The 24,518-nt window shown below is 42.4% G+C and overlaps 1 protein-coding gene across 4 annotated transcripts in view; it reads left to right on the top strand.

Moving 5' to 3' along the window:
- Positions 1–24,518, top strand: part of NALCN (sodium leak channel, non-selective) — a gene marked incomplete at both ends in the record, with an annotated part of 280,034 nt that overhangs the window by 214,924 nt on the left and 40,592 nt on the right. For 2 of the 4 annotated variants that reach the window (XM_082859218.1, XM_082859217.1), the window contains 8 exons: positions 16,362–16,463; positions 16,875–16,944; positions 19,581–19,672; positions 19,760–19,882; positions 21,872–21,928; positions 22,167–22,287; positions 22,383–22,514; positions 23,471–23,638. In XM_082859218.1, coding sequence (XP_082715344.1) covers positions 16,362–16,463; positions 16,875–16,944; positions 19,581–19,672; positions 19,760–19,882; positions 21,872–21,928; positions 22,167–22,287; positions 22,383–22,514; positions 23,471–23,638 — 865 coding nt within the window. Of the gene's footprint in view, positions 1–16,286; positions 16,464–16,874; positions 16,945–19,580; positions 19,673–19,759; positions 19,883–21,871; positions 21,929–22,166; positions 22,288–22,382; positions 22,515–23,470; positions 23,639–24,518 lie in introns of all 4 variants that reach the window. The other 2 variants (XM_082859216.1, XM_082859215.1) reach the window with 2 other exon arrangements.

Raw genomic sequence — 24,518 nt, 5'->3', positions numbered from 1 at the left:
TCATGCACTTTAACATAAATTATAAGTATAAACATTTACAGAAAGATGAAAATAACTTTTATTTTTACAGATTTTGTCTTTTGTGATCTCTGAAGGACAAATCACAATCTCAGGGAAATATGGTAAAAGGGAAAGCTTTATAATTATTAAAAATAAATGTATTTAAAATCTATAAGAATCAAAAGCATATCCATTTTAGAATGCTTATAAAATAAGCATAAGCACATAATTTTAATGCTGCTTTCTAAAATCTGCCTTGAAGTATCATAAAGGAAAATTAAGCTAGCTACTTAAGGGTATTTTATTAGACTATGTTTTATAAGACTATGTTTTATAAGACTGTGTTTTATGTTTTATAAGACTATGTTTTAATATAAAGTAACATGACCATTATAGAAATGCATAAGTATTTGGAATATAATTTATTCGTTCCTGTATTACATAGACATGTATAAGAAATACACCTAAATATTGGAGCTGGAGGTGGAATGGCTGACAAGGTTAATAGATAAATTCGTAGTAGGAAGCCCTGTCCAAACTGTGCTAAAGGGAAGGAGTTTGATCCTCTTCTACTCCACCTGAGTTATTAAGAGTAGTCATGGAAGCGTTTTGCCAGAATCTCTATCACTATAACTTGGATAACTGGAATGAGGAAATAAGGCTAATAGATATGATTTGAGAAACTATTTTGACTTTGTAACACTACCTGAAATTTGTATGCTAGACACAATCCTAACTCATCGAGACAGGATTCTGTGTATTTATTCTTTATGTTGGCTGACGATTCATGCATACAGTTGAGTGTGTATCGAGTCCCTTCTATGAGACGAGAATAAATATTTCTGGGGCTTAGATATTATCACCGAAGAATATGATGAGATGAAACTGAAAGGTCTCATTGAAATAGAGAAAGGAGAGCTTCTAAGCAAATATAACCACCTGTGAACCAACTTCAGTTTGCTTCCAACTGGCTCAATCCTGGCGTTACCATCAGATAACACCACAAGTCTGGCCTCAAACACTACGTGGTCCTCCAGGTTCTTTATCCAGCTGGAATTGTACTAGACACGTTAATGGCACAGTCAGTCCCTAGGGTCTTGAAGACTCTCCCTGCTCACACAAAACAGGTCATGAGCTGGGTGCTGGATTTCTGGTTCACCCCCAGGACCCAGAAACCACCCACGAGGAGATCCTAATATCCAGAGTCTACCTGCCAGATTAGGAATCAAGTGACCTTACTGACCTGCCCAGAATACATTTCCAGAAGGTGTCCTAGAGGTTCCCAGAGACCTTCAGAGCAGAGGCAGACAGGGACCCTTGGAAGGAGGTGACCCCCATACAGCCCCGTTCCTGTGAACTCCTTCTTAAACTTGCCCTTCCACTTTCCCTTTTCCACCACCTTTCCTACCCACCTTCTCCCAGTTTACAAAAGAAAGGTGGTGCTCCCATCCACCCAAAAGAAAGGTGAAGCTCTAGGGTGCACTGGTCTGAGATGTCCAGTCCTCTGGGTGGCCGAACACAGGGGCTGTTCCCACATGGCTTTCCCAGAACGAGGGCCCCATCGGCAACACGTTATTGTCCATCCAACCGACAGAGTTTTGGAAAACTTCCTTCCAAGACTTCATCTGCCTTAGAGTTAGGCCTTAGCAATACATGGATGTCACAGGGACCTGTGTTAACATGTTATTTGAATTGAAAAATAACGATGAGACTTCTGACAGATTCGCTGATTGGTTTGGCAATAAAAACTCCCTTTGTGGGTGTGCAGGGTCATAACATTGAATGGACTGGGTGGGTGAGACGCCCCAGTATTTTTTCAAAGTTATATTAAAGCACATATACAATAATGCTAGAAAATACATCCTTTACTGCTAATTGACATTATGCGTGGAACATTTAGTTGTTGATTTTTAAAAGTACAGAAGTGGTTTTAAAAAGAGAAAATTTATGAGTACCTGAGCAGAAACAACAACAACAACTAAAAAAGAAAAAAAAAAGAGAAGAGAAATTAAAAAGAAAAGGAAAACATTTACAGTCACCTGGGGCCAATGGTTCAAATAGCCCTACACAAATTGGAGAAGAAGGAAGGTTTCCAGCACTCTCCCAGGGTCTCCGTGCTCCCACCGACCCTCTCCTCCCCCAGGCCTCCCCCTTCTCTCTGTTAAGGAAGTTCTGCCAGGTGACTTAGAAGCGGAAAGACAAATACTATATGATGTCACTTACACGTGGAATCTAAAAACAAAGTCAAACTGCAAGAAACAGAGAGGAGATTGGGGATTGCCAGAGGCTGGGAGGTAGGAGAGATGAGGGGATGTTGGTCAAAGGATACACGTTTCCAGTTTTAAGTTCTGGAGATCTAATGTCCAGCATGGTGACTGAAGTTAATAATATTGGATTGTATACTTAAAATTTGCTTAGAGAGTAGATCTTGTGTGCTCACCACACACACACACACACACACACACACACACACACACACACCACACACACACACAAACACAAAAACAGTACAAAAAACAGTAACTGAGGAGATGGACGTGTTAATTAACTTTACTGTGGTACTCATTTCACAATATATATGAATATCAAATCGTGTTGTACACCTTAAATGTACGCAATGTTATTTGTCAGTTATACCTCAATAAAGCTTGGGGAGAAGTCACCTCTCCCTTGACCATCTGCATTTTGAAAGGAGGCTTTGAAGGAAGGAAAGAACTTTAAGACCAGGAGGTGCAGACTCGATCTTAATAGATAGGGCTGCCTTGATACAAAAGGGAGGTCCGGTGGAGACTTGTTTCTGTCACTCTTGATTTTCCTAAGTGTTTTGTTTTCATAGACTTATAGTCTTTAGTTTCATCTAAGAGGTTCCTCCCCAGGGAGGCATGGAAAGAAGACCTGAGCTGGAACATTTGGGCAAGTCCATCACTGGTGGGCATTAGTCACATATTAGTGTCTTAGAAATAACTTTTTAAAAAAATAACAAATATTTGGGGAAAATAATGCAAAACACATCCCAGATGTAAGGTATCTGGAGGACTGTTGTATAAACAGGGAAATTATTTAAGTTTAAAGTTTGGAGGAGATGATCTTCAGGGTCCCCCAGGTGTAACACAGGATACTGGACTTAGTGTTAGGAGACCTGGACCAGCGTCTGGCTCTGCTCTTCTATAATCTTAAGCTACTCACTTATCCGAGCCTCCGTTTTCTCATCTGCCTTTGTGGTGTAGACTGCCCCAAAAGGTCATCTGAATGATCTGTTGATGAAGCAAAGTGAAATGTTGATACTTATGATGTGAGGGAAGCCACCAGTTCAGCAGTCTTAATAATGTCTCAGAAGGGATAGGTCAGGGGTGGATACTCACAAGGTTGGGGGTTTGAGTTTAATTGTTTTTAGTGGGGAGGTCTGGTTGAGATTGGGCAGAATTCTTCAAATAAGAGTTTAGGTCATTTTGCAACATGTACGAATACTGAATCATTATGTTGTATACCTGAAACTAATGTCATATGTCAGTTACACCTCAATTTAAAAAAAAAAGAGTTTAGGACTCTTCAGGTAACAAGTAACAATAACAAGTAACAAGTACTTGCTATTATCGACAGGTAACCATTACTGTTTGGGGGAGGGCAGCACCCAGGGTGGGGGACAGGAAGAGGTGACACACCTTCATCTCTCCACTGCCTTCAGTGCTCTTTCCACCCTCTACAGCATGACAGTTCAGTCATCAGCTATTGAGATGGAGTTTGCACTTCTGATTTTCACTTACCTTCTTGATTTGGGGTGATTCTGAGAAGAGGGAAAATAAATGGTGACTCTGGGCTGCCGTCTCTACTCCAGAAATCTGTTCTATTCTATGCCTTTTGAATTTTTAACCATATATATGTATTACCTTTAAAAAATAAATACAACTAATTTTTAGAAACAGCATTCTTAAAATATTTAGGATTGATGCCTACCTGGGCAGTGTCTTGGCCCAAGTTTTGATGAGAACCAGTTAATCTGACGTAATTGGTTTGTCCAGTTGATGACCTGTTGTCGTCTAGAGAAAGGAAATGGCCCGTTACTCTGTAGCTCGGATGAGTGGATTTTTGGAAAGTTCCTGAAGCTAACAATGAAAGTACTTACGGTTAAGGCCTTAAATTCCTGGACATTCATTTCCTGGAATGAATATTCAAGTCATGTTGATGGAGAGGTCTTGATGCTTAGTATTGATAATTAAGCTGTGGGGTTACCAAGGGTCTCAATTCTCAGGGGACCCACATTTCCAAATATCCATCTTTCATTTGAAACAGGGTCGGCATTATTCCAGAGAAGAGTGTGCTGTATACCTCCCTATGAACAGGAAGTTCAAGTCCACAAATGATTTCTACACATAATCATATTTAATTTGTATTCTTCTACTTATTTTTTGAAATTACTTGTCTGCTTTGAAAATTGAAATGAACTTCTGGATCTATATGGGAACACTTTTGAGGAGAAACACAAGTAGGGCATTTTTACAGAACTTGAGAATAGTGTCGCAAGCTTAAACGCAGGTGACTCATTTGGCACTAATGGGCCAGACTTATCTGGAGAGCGTTGTGAGAGAGGATGGCCCACCACCTAAATGATAAAATCCAGGGTTGCTGTTAAGTTCACTCTTATTTTGACTTCGTCTACACCGTTCAGCTCCACTAAAGAAAGCTTCCTTCAAAAGGCAGTGACCTTTACATCACATCGGATGAAATCAAAACAAAGAGCGGTGCGTTTCAAAAGCATCACTCCCTCTACTGAGATTTCTCTAATTTGAGCCCTGAAATTGAACAAAAATACATTATCATTCCTGCTAGGCTGAATACATAGAGAAATGTCAGAATAAAATAATTAAACCTTTTACATTATTTTAGAAGGTGCCATCCTTTTGTAGTTTGCCACCAGCGTCTCATTAGCTAGGATGGATCTTTGTAACCTTTCTGAATGCTCAGTCTGCTGTGCTATTTGTATTCTGATATTTGGATCGATGATATAATTTTCCTTGCCACACAATTAATAATTTTTTGAATTTAGTTGAATGCTACTTACTATTAAAAAATTAAATATGTAATGACATATGTTTGGTGAGTTTTTCTCATCATTTAAGACAGTCATTTTTATTGATTACAAATACATGTATTTCTGGACTGGAATTTTGTGCCCTTCTTGACCCTGACCTACAAAGGGCGCCTCATTCCTGTCCCAGGTCCAGTCACATAGAGTATGCTGTGTCAGTGTAGTAGAAATGGAAAGAGGACAGGATTTGCAGCCAGCCACACGTGGCTTTAAGTGCCCTGAGTAGCAGTGACTCTTGGGAAGGCTCAGCTTCTCCATCTGCCAAGTAGGGCTATAGGTGACCTCATAGGAGTTAAGTGAGCATGTGTATCAAGTACTCACTTGGCAACTCAGGGGCCAAACTGAGTTATAATTCTGGCTCCATCACTTCGTGGATGTTTGACATTGGGCAAGTTACTTAATGTCTCTGCACCTCCGTTTTCTCATCTGTTAAATGGGATCTATAAATGTATAACCCCTGCCTTATAGGAGAGGATTAAACGAGTTGGTATCTGTAGGTGATTTTTCATTATTGGCAATAAGTTAGGGGAGACCCACAGTTGCCCCTGAGAGGCAGGCAATTGACAGTTACCTTTCAAAGCTGATCCTCAAGGGCGTGGTGCAGAATCTCCACTGCTGCCCAGCAGAGACTAGATCTGAGGGGCATGAAATGCTTTTGATACGTCAGTGTACTCTTTTTCCAGGTTGATTCCAAGGTTCTTGCTTACCCAGCTGGAAGCAGTCTATCTGCTGCAGCTTCACACTCAGCTAAGCCTTGCTAGGCTGGCTAACATCTCCGAGGCATCATCAGATCATTTGTTTAAATCATTTGCTGGATGACTATTGGTGGATATAGTCCCGAACTAACAGCATAGATTCCTCAGCCAAGGCTGGCATCCCTGGCGGCTGGCGGGAAGTCCCGGGCTTGGAGAACTGGGATCGTCGTAGGGCCCTAAGGGCAGCTGTCAAGTTCTCCATTCCGCTTGGCTGCACCAGGAAGTCAAACAGCCCTATCTCAGAAGCAGGAAGCCTACAGAGGCTTTGGCAGGAAGCCTAGTCAAACAGGTAGAGATCAGCATCTCGCAGGGACAGCCAGCAAAGGGAGAGGTGGGGGGGTCACAGGTGTTGGTCAAGTCAAGCCTGATGGACTTGGCGGCTGGAAGAGTGATGGTGAGTGGGATTTAAATCAAGATCATTGGCTAAGAACAGCTGGTGATCAGGGCAGGGGAGCAGCTGAACAGAAGCTGTAACTGCCGTCGTGGGCACCACGGGTAGATCAGTGACTGCTGGGGCTGAGACAAGCATGGCATCATCTTCTGCGTGGGTTGTGATACCTGCCTGGAACCTTCGGTGTGCACATCCCTTTGGCACTCCGTAACTTCGGGGTGGATGAGGGCTTAGCTGGGGGTGGTCCTTCATGGGCTGTAGGCTCAATGAAGGTGTTTCTCTTGGTCCACTGGCCTCTTCGAGGGCCCAGTTCTCCGAGCTCTCTCTCCCCAGGGTCTAGGACAGATGAACTGACATCTGGGCTCTTCTCTGGGATGTGAGCATCTAAGTCATATTCCCCTGGAAGATACAGTGAACCTGATGTGGAAGAGACCGAGGAGATCATAGGAGTTTTCTAGAGGAAGGAATTCAAGTTAAATCCCAAAGATTCCCTCCGAAGGCCACCTGTTCCTGCGCACTTCGTTAGCTGTGTGAGCAGAGGAATTTGAGGAAAGGGGAAAGAGCCTGTTCATTCTTATTCTGTCCTCTCTTGTCTAGACCCAAGCTGCCAGTTCTCTGAAGTGGGCAAATTACCAGGGAGTCTAAGAGTGCTTCACAATGCAGAGCACGGGCCTCTTACCCGCTCTGCTTTTTCCCATGGGGCAAGTTCTCCTTTTCAAATGATTGTCCATTAGCGCAGCAATTCAGCAATTTTTGATAAGGTCGTGGGAGTTCTCTGCAGCTCTGCATTCTGGGCACGGCTAGCAAGGCATGCGCAGCATCCCCGGAGCCCGGGGCCAGACTTGCCAACTGCTCAGTGAGATGTGCTCCAGCCGTGGGAGGGGATGCACGGGAAGACCCTGAGGACGAGAAGGAGGCTGAGACTGGGTCAAATTTTTATGACCATTGGCAAGAATAACCTGAAGTTTTAAGAAAAGAGAGTATTGGGCATTAATAGGCCATTATTAATTACTACTACTATCTGATTTATTAAATGTTTATTAATATATTTACTGTATTTATAGATATAAATACATAGGTTATTAGTATGAATATATTACTAGTAAATCATTAAATATTAATCAAATATTTAGTTTAAATATTACTGTAAATATTTATCTGTGACTCTATTAAGGCTGCCTAATTGTTGATTTTCCTTATTAAGATTTTTCCGATACTTAAAAACTCTTGTAGATTGTTTGGAAGACCATTTGGAGATACAGAGACTAAGTAGATGGATGGAAATTAAGTGTATTCAGAGAACAATAAACTGAGGCAATAAGATCTGTGGATACATGCATCTGAATAAAACATAAAACGGTGAAAGTTTCAAGGAGGCGAAATGTAACTTAATTGAAACAAAATAATTATATTCTTTTTTTTTTTGCTTTCAACAACCAAACTTCCTTTCCTTGAACTCTAGAAAAAATTTTATTGAGCTACAATTAACATATAACATATATTAGTTTCAGGTGTGCAGCATAATGATTCCCGGGGATTTGTATATATTATGAAATGACACCACAAAGAAGTCTAGTCAACCTCCGTGACCTTACGTAGTAAAATAATACATTCTAAAGATGTTTTCCTAGGTAGTACCTGATTTGTGGTAATCAAAATATATTTCATTGACATAGTATATGATTTGTAGGTTACTTTTAGGTAAGCCCCCAAAGTGATTGTAATAGTACTATGGATTAGGAGAGCTGCTATTAAGTTTTACCTAACAGATTCAAGGAGATATTTTGAACAGGTTTTTCTTTTACTATTTTATCATTGAAGGGTAAATAATATAGGAGAATACATATCTCTAGAAAAATCGGTTCATACGGTTTATGCAACATTTGGAAAATTTCACTTTTGTTATAATAAAAAGTTCAACCTTTGCATTGTAATTGACGTTTTTCTGAGTCCATAGCAGGGTTACTAAATTCGAACCCCAGTGAATGATGTGGGGTTTCAGACATTTGCTGAATTTGGATAGATGCACTAAAGGCATGGATTTCCCATGAGGTCATTTTCTTTTTCACATATGGTATCTACGTATGATAAGACGTAAGGCTTCTTTCACTTTTCAGTCTACAAGAGGTTCTGGTTGTTGGTGTATTTACATGTCTACGTATGAAAACATTTTCATGAAAAACACAAGATTGGAAGGAACTAATTCACTGTTGCTATTGAAGAGCCGTACTCAGGACTGGGCTGACTCACAAAGGAGCGGGATACTTAACTGGGGTAAAAACGCAGCTATTCCCTCATCGCAGCAAAAGGCCGGTACAGAGGCGCTCACCTATTAGCATCACTGGGTCCCTGCTTTGGAGGATCACGTTGTCACTTACATGGAGGCAGGTAAGAGCCCCTTCCAGGAAACACTCATTATCTCTTCTCTTACCCAGTTCTACAGCCATAGTTTTACATAATTACCACTAAAGGACTATCTTCCTATTGTCTGTTGATGTGATTACATTATCTTAACCACATCTGATAATACTGGACAAGGTGCAGCTCAAGATTTGAGTAAAATCCTTCAAATTTAGTGTCCTGCAAAGCTACACTGCTGTTCCTTTAGATGGTAATTACGTTTAATACCAGATGGTATCGTCGTGTAATCTAAGTTTTCTATAACGGATGAAAATAATTTGAAGACTCACAGGCCTCTCTCTTTCCTTACAGAAGGTACAGGCTTTTCCCACACCCTCGTTCTGGAACATTAAGAAAGAAAATGTGGAGACGGAGAAGAAAGAAACCGAGGACCCCCTGCTGCTGTTTCTATAAACAACTAGTGGTGTTTAAAGGCTAATAAAGCTCCAAGATCTCTCTTAGAACCATCACCTTTGGGCCAATTTTAAAATATTTTAGATGGAGAAATGTCAAGAAAAATAGAGACAGTTTCTTAAGACATGATTCTCTCCCCTCAACCTCCATAAAAGATTTTATATAAATATATGGCTGTCATATAAGGGGCAATTGAAATTCCACAGCACAAAGGCAATGCAGAGAAGAAGAAAAAAAAAGAGTCAATCTTTCATATGTTTTTTTCAAAGCCTTGGCAAGAAACCAGGGGTAATATTTTTGCAACTGGGAATGTGTGTTTGCTGAAGAATATTCCCACATTTGAATCATCCTCAGGGGTCCTAGGCTTGTTTTACTTTCAAAGGTAGAGAGGGCATCACATTAACCCCAACTGGGAAAAGGAAAATGCCCCACTGTAATTCTCCTCCAGGGAGCAGGGATAAAGGGATTACATATGCCTGCATAATGGAGAATTTCCTCACTCAGACAAGACAAAAGACTTCATTATTTTTCACCAGACACTTGAAGCCTTGTGTCTCCCGGTTCCAGAAGCCAAGAAGGCCGACCAAGTTTGTTTAATTTTAAACCGCTAGATGGAGTTTCTAAGAAACCGGCCTTCCAGGACTGGCCATTATGAAGAGATAAAGAGAAGATATTGAAGACCTTCATGCCACGACTCTTAGGGTCTTTCCCCTAAGACGAGCGAGACCTTCCCTGAAGGTCACAGAGTGTGTCTTCGATACCTGAGCTTTGCTTTTTCTCTAGGCAGCAAAGAAATGAACACTTTCTTCCTGAAAACATATTTCTTTGATCCTTATGTGAGACCAAAAGGCATCTAAATCCTCATGAAAAATTTAAAGTGGCAAAATAGAACTTAATTGAACATTCGAGTAATTTTCCTTCTGACTAGGTCTGTTCCTGAGTAGCCTTAACAATGTGTGCATCTCATTTCTTATTGGTGCAGTATGAAAAGTACCAAATTCCTCAGTTATTTACTGAAATAGTAAATAACTATTTAATAGTTGTATAACTATTAAATATGTACTATTTCAGCTTGGCAGTAGATTCCTGTCAGACAAGGTGCACAGTGACCCTGTTCCCAGTGACAGATCCAATCTCCTGTTGAAGAAATTGATTTCAGCTCAGCTTCATGCTGGCTTGCAAGTCTCCCTTAATAGCTCTCTCATAGAATATAGCTAAAGATTTATAAACTTCCTACTTGCAAGAAGCAATGTCTGGTTTTTTGTTACCGTTTCAGGGTCTCATCTGTTATAGGTGTGCAGCCCGCTGCTTGAGTGGTGTAGTATTCTAACTTGAGATCAAATTAAGATTATTTAACTTCCCCCTTCGAAAGCATATTTCAGACACGAAAGCCTATTTCAAAGGCATGTTTCTGCTTTGTGATTATTTCCGTGCTTCCTGAGCGTGAAGGGATCAAAAAAGAAATGAAGACACTTGATCTTCGCAGAAGATGTCAAGGTTCCTTCGTGGAACAGATGTTTCTTGAGCACCTACTGTGTACAAGGTGAAGTAATCAGTGACCAAGCAGAGTGTCTTGGAGCTGTTTGGAGCGCGGCATGGGTGAGGAACTGCAGGACCAGTGACAGCGATGTGGGGGTGAGGCTGGAAGGGCAGGTTGGAAGCAGACCCTACAGGACTTTGCAAGTCAAGCTGAGCTTTTGGTCTTCATCTTTCTCTGAAGAGCAGTAGGATGTTGAAGATTTTAAGGCAGTGATGGTAGCTGTATTCGTTATCTATTGCTGTGTTGCAAATACTCCACAACTCAGTGATTTACACAGCACGTGGATAACCTCACAGTCTCAGCCAGGAAGCTGGGCCTGGCTTAGTGGGGTCTCTGGCTCTGGGTCCTTCACAAAGCTGCAGGCATTTTGACGGGAGTGGGCAGAAAGCCCTGCCCAGCTTGCTTGCACGGCTACGGATGAGCTGGTGCGCCTCCTGGGCTGTTGGATGAATGCTTCGCTTCCTCAAGGGCTGTTCACGGGAGGGCCGCCTCACCCCTTTAGGAAGGGGGTCCCTCCATAGCACAGCTCCCAACAAGGCAGCCTTCGTCCCCAGAGCAAGCCAGAGACTGCGGAAGATGAAAGCACAGTGTCTGGTGACCTCTTCCATCTCTTCTGCCTTATGTTTGTTTAAAGCAAGTCTCCAAGTCCCGCCCACACTAAGGGGCTGCACACGGGCATGGAAACCAGGAGGTGGGGTCATCGGGGGCCATCTGAGAATCACCCGCCACAATCACACCATGGATGGTCACTTCAGAAATCACTTTGCTTGGGATAATAATACGTTTGTGGAGACCGCTTAAGAGGCTGTGGCTCTGGTCCAGAGTGTACATCACTGCTGATCGGTCAGAACAGAGAAGACTTCCTTTCCAACACAGATCTGTGTCCAACTTGCTCTTCTGTCCTCCACCCTCTGTGGAATGTTTTAACATCAACCGTGACATAGGACAAGAAAAGAAAGTCAATAATAGCAACTAAAGTTCAAATCGAGCATTTATGTTTCCAAAGCGCTTGCACATTCATAATCCTACTTGATTCCTCCCACTCCCTATGAAGTCAGTAGCAAAGGTATCATTGTCACCACATCTTACACGTGGGGCACGGAGGCTCGGAGAAGGCATGTCACTTGCCTGAGGTCCCACAGATGGGAAAAGCTGAGGTCAGAAGTGCGTGGTTCCAAACCATGTGTTTTCTCAAATCATCTCCGTTTGGCCTCCAGACAGAGGCAGAACTTTCTGTTCGCTTCTGTGCTGCTGGGTGGAGACCTGAAAACCTCTGCGGCTTTGCTACTTTGAACCTGAGACTAGCGAGTTCTAAATCCTGCCCCCATGCTCCCCTCACTTCACTCTCTGTACACCCCCATCTCCCCCTTCACGTATCTGTCCTGTCCATCCGTCAGCCCGTTCGCGTGCCGGGAACTGCGCTTCTAGGAATATGGGTTTGAGTGATGAAATGGTCCCTGAGAAATGTACAGTCTAATAAGGGAGGTAACTAATGATGGCCAAATGCCACAAGCATTAAACAAGCTCAGTCAATAACATGCTGCAGGAACACGGAATATCAGACATAATCCTGCGCTTTCACATCGGTGAAATATTTATTTCTCACTTGATGTTACTTATCAGAACCCATTTATATCAAAGTTTGTAATTATATGACGCACGTCAAAACATGATGTGGTACTTCCTAGTATGGGTTTCAGTTGATGCTTGTATGTATAATGAAAGTGTATTTCCTTTTAAAAACAATAAAGCAAGCTTTTACCGTACTTGCGTGGGAACCTTGGCACATTGCATTCGGGAATATGTAGCGTCTTAGTAGCATCTGATTGTGCCAGATTGAAGTGACTTTTCTCCCAAATTTATTATTTTCTTAAATAACAAAATATTTTACATTTATCAGAGAATGTGACAATGGCTTATGTATGAGGCTGTTTTATCTATGCAGAAACCTAACGTTGCATCCTTCCTACACCTGCTTCAAAGCCCAGGTGTCCTCAGGGTGGAAGTACAGTGCACCTGCTTTCCCACACCCTTGCCCCCGCCAGGCCCCTCCTACCCCAGATCCATCTCCTTTTATCTGAGTTTCTTCCTTCATCCATAGGGAACTCGTTTTTGACAACTAGCCTCCTTGTATAATATAATTAGATTTTTCCTTTTTTTTTTTTTTTTTTTTTTTTTGTGGTACACGGGCCTCTCACTGTTGTGGTCTCTCCTGTTGCAGAGCACAGGCTCCGGACGCGCAGGCTCAGCGGCCATGGCTCACGAGCCCAGCCGCTCCACAACATGTAGGATCCTCCCAGACCGGGGCACGAACCCGTGTCCCCTGCATTGGCAGGTGGACTCCCAACCACTGCGCCACCAGGGAAGCCCCCATATGTTTTCTTTCAGATGGATTTATGTATCTGTAGAAAAGTTTTTTCTGTACCATTAGCTGTTTTTTGGGGGGAAGGGTGATTATTATGGACAAATAGCTAGTTATTAACTATAATGGATACCTTGCCTAGAAGAAGATTTTGCCTTTTAATTTTAGTAAGATTCTACCACCATACTTAAAAGGGGGGAAGCGTAAACCTTTAAGAGCCTTTCATGAACTGCCTTTCATGTGCCCCCCTCAAAAAAAGATTGCCTTTGCCCAATTTGCTATGAATATGACCCTCAGTTTTCAGCAAAGAAACCCTAGCATTTACCTTTAGAGTTTCCTAGTTTGAAAGACACTGGACATCCTCAAAGGAAAGAACGAGATGTCAGAGCATTTGGTCCGAGGAGAGACTCGGCAAGGGGACTGACGGCTAAATGAAGACAGAAACTGTTGGCCTTGGTTTTGGTACCAGATCTGGGGGTGAGGTGCTGGGAGGTGGGTCTGGCACAGGGGGTCAGAGAGTCACATTGAGCCTGAGGCTCCAAAGGGGACCGTTAACACCCCGGCAAGAGGGCCCCACCTGCCTGATTTCACCCTGCTCAGATCACAGGGCAGGAAAGGAGGAGATGAGCCGGCAGCCTCTGCTCAGAGAACAAGAAGATTCTGGCAGGGGCCTCCCACCCAGGAAGCGGGAACCACCGAGGCTGATGCTCTGAAGTCACCTGTTACGTATTTCAACTGGCCCAGAGTTAGTGAACATTTTCTTCTTTTTTTCCCATCAGTATCTAGTTTGAAATTGTTCCAGCAAACAGCGCTTATAACGTAGAAGGAAGTGGTAGGAAAAGGATAGTAAGGCAAATGGTTCTATATGTTACAGTTAAGTGGATGTCTTAGTCTGATTAAGCATGGGTTTTCTGATTGTAGGATAGAGCTAAAAAGCCAGCCCCCATCAAGCCCACCCCAGATGAGTGCGAATCACAGGGAACCTGAAGGCTCACCAATGGACTGCAAACATTCATGTCATGTGTATGGCTGAAATTCCAGCCCATTTGAGTATTATTTTCTGAATTCTCTAGACCCAACAGAAAAGAGGGAGCTGATCTTGAAGCAAAGAGGAAAAGAGGGGTTGCTTTCTCACCCCGACTTCAGCCACGCTATTGGTGGAGGAGATGGAAGAGGAGGTGTCATAGGGTGGGGGTAGGGGGACTTCCAATATAGGTTTGTCTCCATGGCGACCTGCTTGTCTTGTTCAGTCAGAGGAGGGCGTCTCAGGTGTGGTCCTGACTCTTCTCCAGCAAGGATGCCCAGGCATCCTCAGACTGGGCTTTCGGGCAGACACCAGCAGTTTTTTTTTTTTTTTAATCACAGGCAGCTTAAAGCCAGTTACATTCTATATACTTCAAGTATAGCAGGGACGCCCAACTCAAATGGGTATTTTATAATCAAGTTGTATGTGTTTTGTATTTAAGACCTATAGGTCTTATGTACTTTTAGGGAAGAGTCTTGTGACAAAAAGTAAAAGTTACTAAGTGGTTAAAATTCAAGTCTTTTTTTAAATATTGAAGTACATTTGATTCAAAATGTGTTAGTTTCTGGTGTACAGCAAAGTGATTCATATTACATATATACATATATATCTGAATCTTTTTCAGATTCTTTTCCATTATACAATAGTTAATTACAAGATAATGAATATAGTGCCCTGTGCTATACAGTAGGACCTTGTTGTTTATCTGTTTTATATATAGTATTTTGTACCTGCTATACAGGGATAAATTAGGAGTTTGGGATTAGAAGATACAAACTACTATATATAAAATTGAAGGTTAAGTCTTGACTTTACACAAATGGCAAGGCTCTGTATATCTATGCCGGAATAACACTGTTCTCCAAATAGATTTTTTTCAGAATGCCTTCATGACCTTTGTCCAAAAAATAATTCATAATGTACATAATATGAGATCATCCTATACCTTTGTCAACTCAGCTGAACTTACAAATGCATCTTCCTCTTCGACCCCATTGCAGTCCTGGAAATAGCACAGTCTCTATATATCACTGCCATAATCCCTTGTGGTTCAATAAAATTTTGACTTGGATTTTATCTCAAAATGGTCCATGTTGCTCATTAAACCAAGAAGAGTGATTTGGGGGCATTATTTCCTGTCATGCATTTACATTTGTTGCATGTGTATGATTTCTCATAGGTATTCATTGTAATTATCTTCACTGGCATCAAAACCGTTTTTAAGTACTTGAAAATACACATGATATCATAAGAGATGCTGTTTTAAGTATGCTGAACAGACATAGATCTTTTTCTCGAAGATCTTAACTCTGAGACAGACAGTAATAATATAACTCAAAGCCAATCTAGAAATGCAATTTAGGAGCCATAAATACGAAAGTGTTACAAATGCAGTGACAGAAGTACATGGGTTCCAGTTTGAACACATATGGTGTCATAAAATTTGCATATCACAAAATCATTGCATTTTAGGTCTATGAGTTTTCTTCAAGATCAAGGCCTTTTCCTTGCTTTATGGAGAATGAAACTGAGCCCAAAGATCCCTCAACTGGTTCGTGACAGTGTCGCCTTGGAACACAGGTCTCTTAACCATGGATTTCTTTTCTTTCCATTTGACTACTACATCAAGGGAATTCCTGTCATTTCCAGTTGGAGAGCGCTTCCTGGAGAAGAAATGTTTTCTCTCCAAATCATTCGCACCACAGGTGTTGAGTCACCCAATTGTCTTCACTCATTAGCAAATCTGAAATTAACACAAGCCTGGTTACCGTTTAAAGCGAACATGTTTTAAAAAGTCTTCAGAGCTTTGTGACTACAAAGAAAGTGGCAACTGGTTACCTGTAAGCCACAGGCTTTCAGCTGACGTTTCTCTAGGTATTCATTCCAGCTTTAATTACTTGTCTTTTCTATTAGTTTTTTGCCTCTAACTTTACCCTTTCCTAGCGTTCTGCAAAATCTCCTTGGAACATATATTCCATCAGCCCGGGAGCCTAGGTGGACAAATCCTTCCCTAAGGGCTTTTATTAGAAACCTCCCTGTCTAAATTGAAAACCAGCATCATGGGTACCTGTGGTTAGGCTGGCCCTTCGGCTTACAGAATCCCGGTAGAGGCTCTTCTGTTTGGGGTGGGGATGGAATGGGGACACATGGGGAGGGGATTGTTTTCTATTTATTTTCCAGCACCTTTTCGTGGCTATGATTGTTCTGTTTTGAAAGTGTTCTTGACACAGAACCTGAAGCTCATTTACATTATTGGCAATGTGTCATTTGCTGTACTTTGTCTTATCATTGGTGTCTCCTTAAGAATAAGAAGAATAATGAGCCGTTATGCATTATTCATCCCAAGTGTACAAATCAGGCATTTATCTGCGGCTCCTTTTTTTTCTAGAGCTTGCACTCGACAGCGCATGCTGAGCGGATCATTTGAGGGGCAGCCAGCGAAGGAAAGGTCAATTCTCAGTGTGCAGCACCACATCCGCCAAGAGCGCAGGTAAATACACCGGGAGACAAGGCTGCCGGGAAACGAAGGAAAGGAGCTTTACAGGAAGCACCACTGACCCCTGGTCAGGAGGCAGGCCCGGGTGAAGAGCTGAGTTCTGTTTGCTAATGGCAACAGTAATAAAACTCACAATGAGATTCAAAGCATCAAAACATCTTTCAAAAACCCTTCCCTTGGTGATGATAGCCAAATTCTCACTTTTAAGATCAGAAGGAAAAATTCTGAATTTTGTTAGATGAGATCAAAGGCAGGTGGATAGACTATAACTTTTGCTATAAAAAGAAAGATTAAGCATTTGTGATGCTATCAGGAGTTATTTTATTTCATTTTTATGATGGTCATTGCTTAAAAGTCCAAATTTGGTCTCGAGATGTATTGATCAGTTGGTTGTGATTGTTTTAGGTCACTAAGACACGGATCAAACAGCCAGAGGATCAGCAGGGGGAAGTCTCTTGAAACTCTGACTCAAGATGTAAGTTCTAAGCAATGCTTTGGATTTTGGAAGTGTGATTGTGAAAACGTATTTAAATGGTTGAAATACAGAAACGTGACCATAAACCGTAGAAAGATCTGGACATCCTGCAAAGCACATGTCTTCGTTTAGATAGTAACACAAAAGTGAAATATCAGACGCATTTGACTGAAATTAAAGACATTTAAAGCATTTTATGGCAATGAATCACATCCGTAACTTTAAATATTTACTAATTTCCAAATACAGGTCCAGTGTCTATCATTTCAGAGTTAACATACTAGGAAATAAAATTTTATTTCTAGAGGAATTTTTCTGTCAAAGACTGCACAAGATTTCCCAAGAATTTCTTTGCTTTTCAACTCTAGGTCATTCATCTATTCATTAACTGACACAGTAAAATATTTACCAACTACTTATGATGTGCCAGGTCCTGTTCTAAGGGATGAAAAGTAGCAGGGAAACAAGACAGAATCCCTGCCCTGTAGGAGCTTACCTTCTAGTGAAAGATACGAACAGTAAGCAAGCAGACAAATACTGTCAGTACAACCCTTTCTGGGTATGATTTCGTTTCCATCATCTCTTCATTGCTGTGGCAGGTTTGCTCTGTACTACAAAGAAAAATCACTAGTTCAGAGCGCTTTCTTTCAGTGAGATTCCATAGAAATGTATGGTCTACTTAAGCATCAAATTAGAAAATGGCTTTGAAAATGTGTGTTTAAAAACACACAACAAAAGGCCCAATTTGAATAGTCTCCATTCCAGAGGCTTAATTCTTCTTTAAAGACTTTTTATTGTATTTTCCACATAGACATATAACGAAAATCCATACCTCGTCTTCTCCATAGCAAAAGGTCACGGGGTTCTGCTAATTTCATAAGAGATCTCTCCTAGAGTCTTTTCCTCCAGAATAGAAGCCATTTAAAATAGGGAGCTTTAGGGCTTCCCTGGTGGCGCAGTGGTTGGGAGTCTGCCTGCCGATGCGGGGGACACGGGTTCGTGCCCCAGTCCGGGAGGATCCTTCATGCCGTGGAGCGGCTGGGCCCGTGAGCCATGGCCGCTGAGCCTGCGCATCCGGAGCCTGTGCTCCGCGGCGGGAGAGGCCACAACAGTGAGAGGCCCGCGTACTGCAAAAAAAACAAACAAAAAATAAAATAGGGAGCTTTATCTTTGTCACTTATTCCAAATGATAGAAGATACAGATCATTACATCCAAGGAATGCTTTTCTATAAAATCAATCCAGTTAGTTGAACAATGGTTCTCCATCTTCTACGGCAGCGGTCCCCAACCTTTTTGGCACCAGGGACGGGTTTCATGGAAGACAGTTTTTCCACGGACGGGGGGTGGTGGTGTGGGGTGTGGTGGGGGATGCTTCAGGCAGTGATGCAGGCGATGGGGAGCCATGGGGAGGGATGGGGAGCCATGGGAGCCAAGGGGAGGGATGGGGAGCCATGGGGAGGGATGGGGAGCCATGGGGAGCGATGGGGAGGGATGGGGAGCCAAGGGGAGGGATGGGGAGCCATGGGGAGGGATGGGGAGCCAAGGGGAGGGATGGGGAGCCATGGGGAGGGATGGGGAGCCATGGGGAGGGATGAGGAGCCAAGGGGAGGGATGGGGAGCCAAGGGGAGGGATGGGGAGGGATGGGGAGCCATTGGGAGGGATGGGGAGAGATGGGGAGGGATGGGGAGCGGCAGATGAAGCTTCGCTCGCTTGCCCGTCGCTCACCTCCTGCTGTGCAGCCTGGTTCCTAACAGGCCCCGGACCGGTACCCGTTCTGTGGCCTGGGGGTTGGGGACTCCTGTTCTATGGAGTAAAAACCAGAGTCAAGATCCTTATGATCCACCTTCCGCTATCCTGCTGGCCTCAGCTCTTCCTATTCTCTGTCCTGTCCTCCACCCACCCTGCGTCCTGGGTGTTCAACCTGTGAACACACAGACCCACCCCTACCCAGAAGCACACATTTCTCCAAATGTCCAGTGACCTGCATCCTCCTAGTCTTTGCTCAAAGAACAGCTCCTTAATGAGACCTGCTGTGACTTCGTGCTCTCTGTCCTGTGTCCCAGGGGTCCGCAACACCCGTCCTCAGCCTGTCGCACAGCAAGAGGTGAGCGGTGCGCTAGCGAGCAAAGCTTCATCTGCCGCTCCCCATGGCTCCCCATCTCTCTCCATCGCTTGCATTACTGCCTGAAGCATCCCCTGGGTCTGTGGAAAAATTGTCTTCTGCAAAACCGGTCCCTGGTGCCAAAAAGTTTGAGGACCGCTGCTCTATCCCCCTCTGTTTTTAACCAGAGCACTAAACCTCTTCTAACCTTCTTATTTATTTTGATTTCATTTTTAATCTGTCTCCCCTGATGAGAACATTAGCCACACAAGAGCAGGGATTTTGTCACTTTTTCCCCTTTTGCCATATCCACAGCACTACAACAGTGCATAGCACATAATAGGTTCTCAATAAATGTTTTCACTGGGAAAAAAAAATACGCTTTTGAGGAAAAAAACAATCCTTGCTAAGATGACTGTGGCCATTCAAATATTTAGAAAGTATTTATTTCCTTTTTTTTTAATGGTCATCTTGGAGGAGGACTGTCAGAAAAATCTCCCACGTTGATGTGTCCCCTTTCATTTTACTTCTAGCATTCCAATACAGTGAGATATAGAAATGCACAAAGAGAAGACAGTGAAATAAAGATGATCCAGGAGAAAAAGGAGCAAGCAGAAATGAAAAGGTACGGGCAGGGCGGTGTTTTGAGGCTCTCGTTTGGGGAAGGCAGACGTGCCCTTAGCCTAACTCTCGCACTATTTTCCTGGTCCAGGAAAGTGCAGGAAGAGGAGCTGAGGGAGAACCACCCGTACTTCGATAAGCCCCTGTTCATCGTGGGTCGGGAGCACAGGTTCAGAAACTTCTGCCGAGTGGTGGTCCGAGCTCGATTCAACGCGTAAGTGACTCCACTGCAGCCAGGGGTTTGGCCCTGAGTCATGCAAACAGCAGGGGGAGTTGTCATCCGAGGAAGGAGGATCGTGTCATCCTGATGGGGTCACCACATAAACCGTGGGCTAAATGACCATGCTGCTTCTCGTGGCTGAGCGGCCGACCAGGGGGGAAACAAACAAAGGTTGCAAGTAGGTAACATTTATAGAAAACACACGTTTATGAAGCACTTCACAGCCATTCTTATTTGTTCAGTTCCACAGGCGCCCAAGATGTTTACAGCAGAGTTGTTAACTCCATATTTTATTTTGGAGACAGTTAACCAAGGGGAGATGAAATGACAGAGCTGAGGTCACTGCCCACATCTTCTTTTAGACTTGCTGTTTCTTTGTGGTCAGAATACCATAATTCTAGAATAGTGCAAAATAGAAATCAAGTCGACTAGTGCTTCTATTACCAACTCTTATGAGAAGAAAACCCACTGGCCAGTGTCCCTGTCCCTCCCCACGTGGAAGAAATGTGCGAGAGGGTGTCAGGGTGATCAGCCCAGGGGATGCTGCATTTGGGACCAGCCAAGCCACGTTTAGCAGGCAGCCAGTGGAGGAGGTAGGATTCTTGTCATGCACAACTCTGAGTAAATACCCAGAAGATGTTACGAGTCTGGAGAAAGTGTGAAAACGTTCCATTCGGTAGCTGTACCTTCCCTGATACCATCATTAGTAGCACATGTATGAGCATTACTGTATGTTATGGGCTGAATTGTGCCCCCCTCGTCCAGAGAAATTCAGATGTTGAAGCCCTAATCCCAGCCCCTTAGAATGTGACCTTACTTGGAGATAAGGACTTTAAAGAGGTAATTAAATTAAAATGAGGTCATTCAGGTGCACCCTAATCCTATATGACTGGTGTCCTTGTAAGATGAGGAAACTTGGACACAGACTGCTATAAGGAGGAACAATGTGAAGACGGCCGTCTACAAACCAAGGAGAGAGGCCTGGAGCAGATCCTTCCCTCACAGCCTCAGGAGGTGCCAACCCTACTGCCACCTTCAACTCAGACGTCCACCTCCAGAACTGGGAGAAAATAAGTTTCTGTTATTTAAGCCCCTCAGCCTGCAGTCCTTTGTTACAGCAGCCCTAGGAAACTAATACATTCTCCTAACCCCTCAGGGCTGGAGGAGACCTCAGGAGCCATTTGGGGTCATTTGTGTTCCCTCTTCTCCAACAGAGGAGGGCATTTAGGTCAGCCGAGGGTAAGGGCTTTGCTCAAGGACGCCAGCTAGGGCCCTCTCTGACTGCCAGTCTACTGTTCTTTCTGCTATTCTAGAAAGACCTTCGCAGTTTAAAGCACCTGAGTGATAATGATTTAAAACCCTGAGTTTTCACAAAGCATCAATAGGAAGAAGCTGGCAGTGTAGAGTTGATTTGATCAGTTCCCAAATTGGGTTTTTCATCTGAAATTATCCCATTGGCTGTCTCCATGTTTACATCTAATTGTTAATTCTTGAAGACTGGTCATGGGCTTCCTGAAAGTAAAAGTTATAAATCCCCACCCCAAGAAATTCTATATAAATTACTCCACACGATCACAATTAAATACAGAGCAAAGAATTCTATTTAATTTATGGATATTTAATTAAATAATTATGAGGAAAAGCGCCAAACTGCTATGGCAAAGACTTTGAATGTTTTTAAATGGAAGTCAAAATTTAATTTTGTAATATCTTTGTCAGAAATTGTTGAATGGCGTCATGAATTCTAAAATCAGGCATTTTGAAAAATGTAAACTTTAAGCATCAATTGCAAACTCTTCTGATTTTTCTTTGATCTAATGTTCTCTGCCTTCCAAAGTCACATACAGTTAACATATATCATAACACATTTTGTAGAGGATGTGAGAGAAATTTTAGGTAGATGAGATGTTTATACGTACTATGCTGCCGAGTTCTAACACGCATACTGTGTCACAGAGTTTATATGTTTGTTCTCTCTTACAGATCTAAAACAGATCCGGTCACGGGAGCTGTGAAAAATACAAAGTACCATCAACTTTAGTAAGCATTACAAACTCTGTTTCCATGCACATTTGAAGTTTCCATGTACTATTTTATGCCGCATAAAAATATAAAAATTCCCTTTATTTTCTTGTTATATTCTGCTGTGAAATAGACGATTGGCGATTCATTTAAACAATGCCAGTCACGTTTATAGAATCACAGATGCATTGTCTCTGACTTTCAGCAACCTTTCCTAGAGTGTTTGCGCTTCTCAGTTTTGTCTGGTCTTTGGCAGTGATTTGCTGGGATTGGTGACTTACCTGGACTGGGTCATGATTATCGTAACCATTTGCTCCTGCATTTCCATGATGTTCGAATCCCCCTTCCGGAGAGTCATGCACGCACCCACTTTGCAGGTACTCTGCCGAATCTCAACTCACAGCTAAGCGGAGAAACGCTGACCTGCAATTTTTGCATTCATTGTGACCAACCTGCCTTCTGCCCATTTCAGATCGCCGAGTATGTGTTTGTGATATTCATGAGCATTGAGCTTAATCTGAAGATTATGGCAGATGGCTTATTTTTCACTCCAACTGCTGTCATCAGGGACTTCGGTGGAGTCATGGACATATTTATATATCTTGTAAGTCTTCGGTTATTTCCTGAATATAAAATATAATGGTTTTGTAAAATCTCCTGCATTTGTTGGTACAAGAGTGAGATACGTGAGTCACAGAGGTTTAGGTGCCATTAACTGAGTTCCTAAGTAGAGCAGTAGTTTAGTATAGGCAAGTAAAGGGCATGCATGTAAAATCTAAATAAAAAGCATTAAAAATATTCGTGGATATGGTTCAAATACATCAACCACATTCCTGTATGCATAAGACATACATTAATGAGGTCTAAGGTAGCAAATCTAGTTTGCACACCACAATTCTTGTGGCACCTATACTAAAAACAAACGAAACAAAACAAAAAAACTATATAAGTGATCAATGAGCCGCTTATCACTAAAAGCAAACTAGAGAGAGTATGCCAATTCCAACACACAAAATACCAGGCCAGAGAAGGCAACCATTCAACTATCTATTTAAACTAAACGGGGAAACCATAGGAAGGGACTCAAAGAAATTTCTTTCTGTATGTCCAAGAAGGCATAAAATCAGTGTCTTTTCCAATACAACAAGGAGAATTGTGACCATTAACATGTAGCATGTTTAGATCATTAACAAAATAGCGAGTATTCAGTCCAGTGTGAGGTTTAGTATCCTTGATCAAAGGAATTTCAATCCTGCTGACTTCTGCGGAGCCTCCAGTATATATGTTAAAAGAAGGGGCAGGAGGCACTGGAGTACCCACACCCACGGTGTGGGCACCCCCATTTCACACCCCCTGCAAACACCTGATGACTTCCTTTGGGGCTGCTCACAGGTCTGGATCAAGTCCGTAGAGATGAGTTGCATGTACACCCAGCGAATGCTTGCCCCACATAACACGTGGAGTCTCTGCTAAAGGAAACTTGTGGCCAGCTGGCTCACGGAAAATGTAGATAGTACAGGATAAATTGCATAAATTCTAGAGATTATTTTTTCCCTCTAGGTGAGCTTGATATTTCTTTGTTGGATGCCTCAAAACGTGCCTGCGGAGTCGGGAGCTCAGCTCTTACTTGTTCTCCGCTGCCTGCGACCTCTGCGGATATTCAAGCTGGTGCCTCAGATGAGGAAAGTCGTTCGGGAACTTTTCAGCGGCTTCAAGGAAATTTTTCTGGTACGTTACAATCACCCTTTACTTCTGGTTCACGGCGTACAGCTCTTAATGTAGCAAATGAGGGGATAAAGTGAGTCTCGCTTGTCAAGGTTAAGTGTACCATTTTGTTTATTGCCAGAAGATTGTAAAGGTACTAGCAAAACACAACACAGGTTCAAAGACTTCACCCATGGATGCTTCTGGCTTATTGGTATATTTAATTCAACAAATATTTTTAGTAAATTAAAGGGAAGCCTTCTGGAAAGTACAGTGGAAGGAGAATCCAAAGAGATAGAATTTTCTGACACTTCCATTCCTAACTCTTGACCCTAATTTATACTCTGGGTTTTAGTTGCCCCGTCTGGAAATTAAGAAGAAGTTTCAACACCATCGAATTCACAAACAATATTAGGAATTAACCCATTTAGGCTTGTAATCTCATTTTCTATGTTCCCAAATTCATATAGAACAAAATTTGGCTTTGATCTTCGGAGTGTTAACATAAAACAACTCTTCAAAACTGTAACATACAGGTATACCCTACCTCAATATACAGTAATGAACATTTAGAACTATGATTGAGGAGAAAATATACTTTTTAGTTGGGCAAATATTGATTTAGGGTCTTCTAAGAGCAGGGCTGCAGATAAAACAATGAGTAAGAGGCTCTTTGCTCACAGTCTGTTAAAGAAGAATCTTTGCCTTATAACAAAGGAGTGATCACAGGATTCTTTTTATTATTAATGAGTTCTGCTTGTGCATGGAAAACATGAATTAACTTACTAAGCTAGTTTTATATCTTGCTGTCTAGAAACACACCTATAGTGAAAAGATAGCTATAGTTGCAGTTGATTCTAAGGCGTTTTAAAGACAGGCTGTTATGTTACCATAGGCATATAGC

The sequence above is a fragment of the Leucopleurus acutus genome, assembly GCF_964270905.1.
Source record: "Leucopleurus acutus genome assembly, chromosome: 18".
NCBI classification, from domain to species: Eukaryota; Metazoa; Chordata; class Mammalia; order Artiodactyla; family Delphinidae; genus Leucopleurus; species Leucopleurus acutus.
Note: the sequence above shows the minus strand (reverse complement) of the source record. Positions and strands in the feature narration are given on the sequence as shown.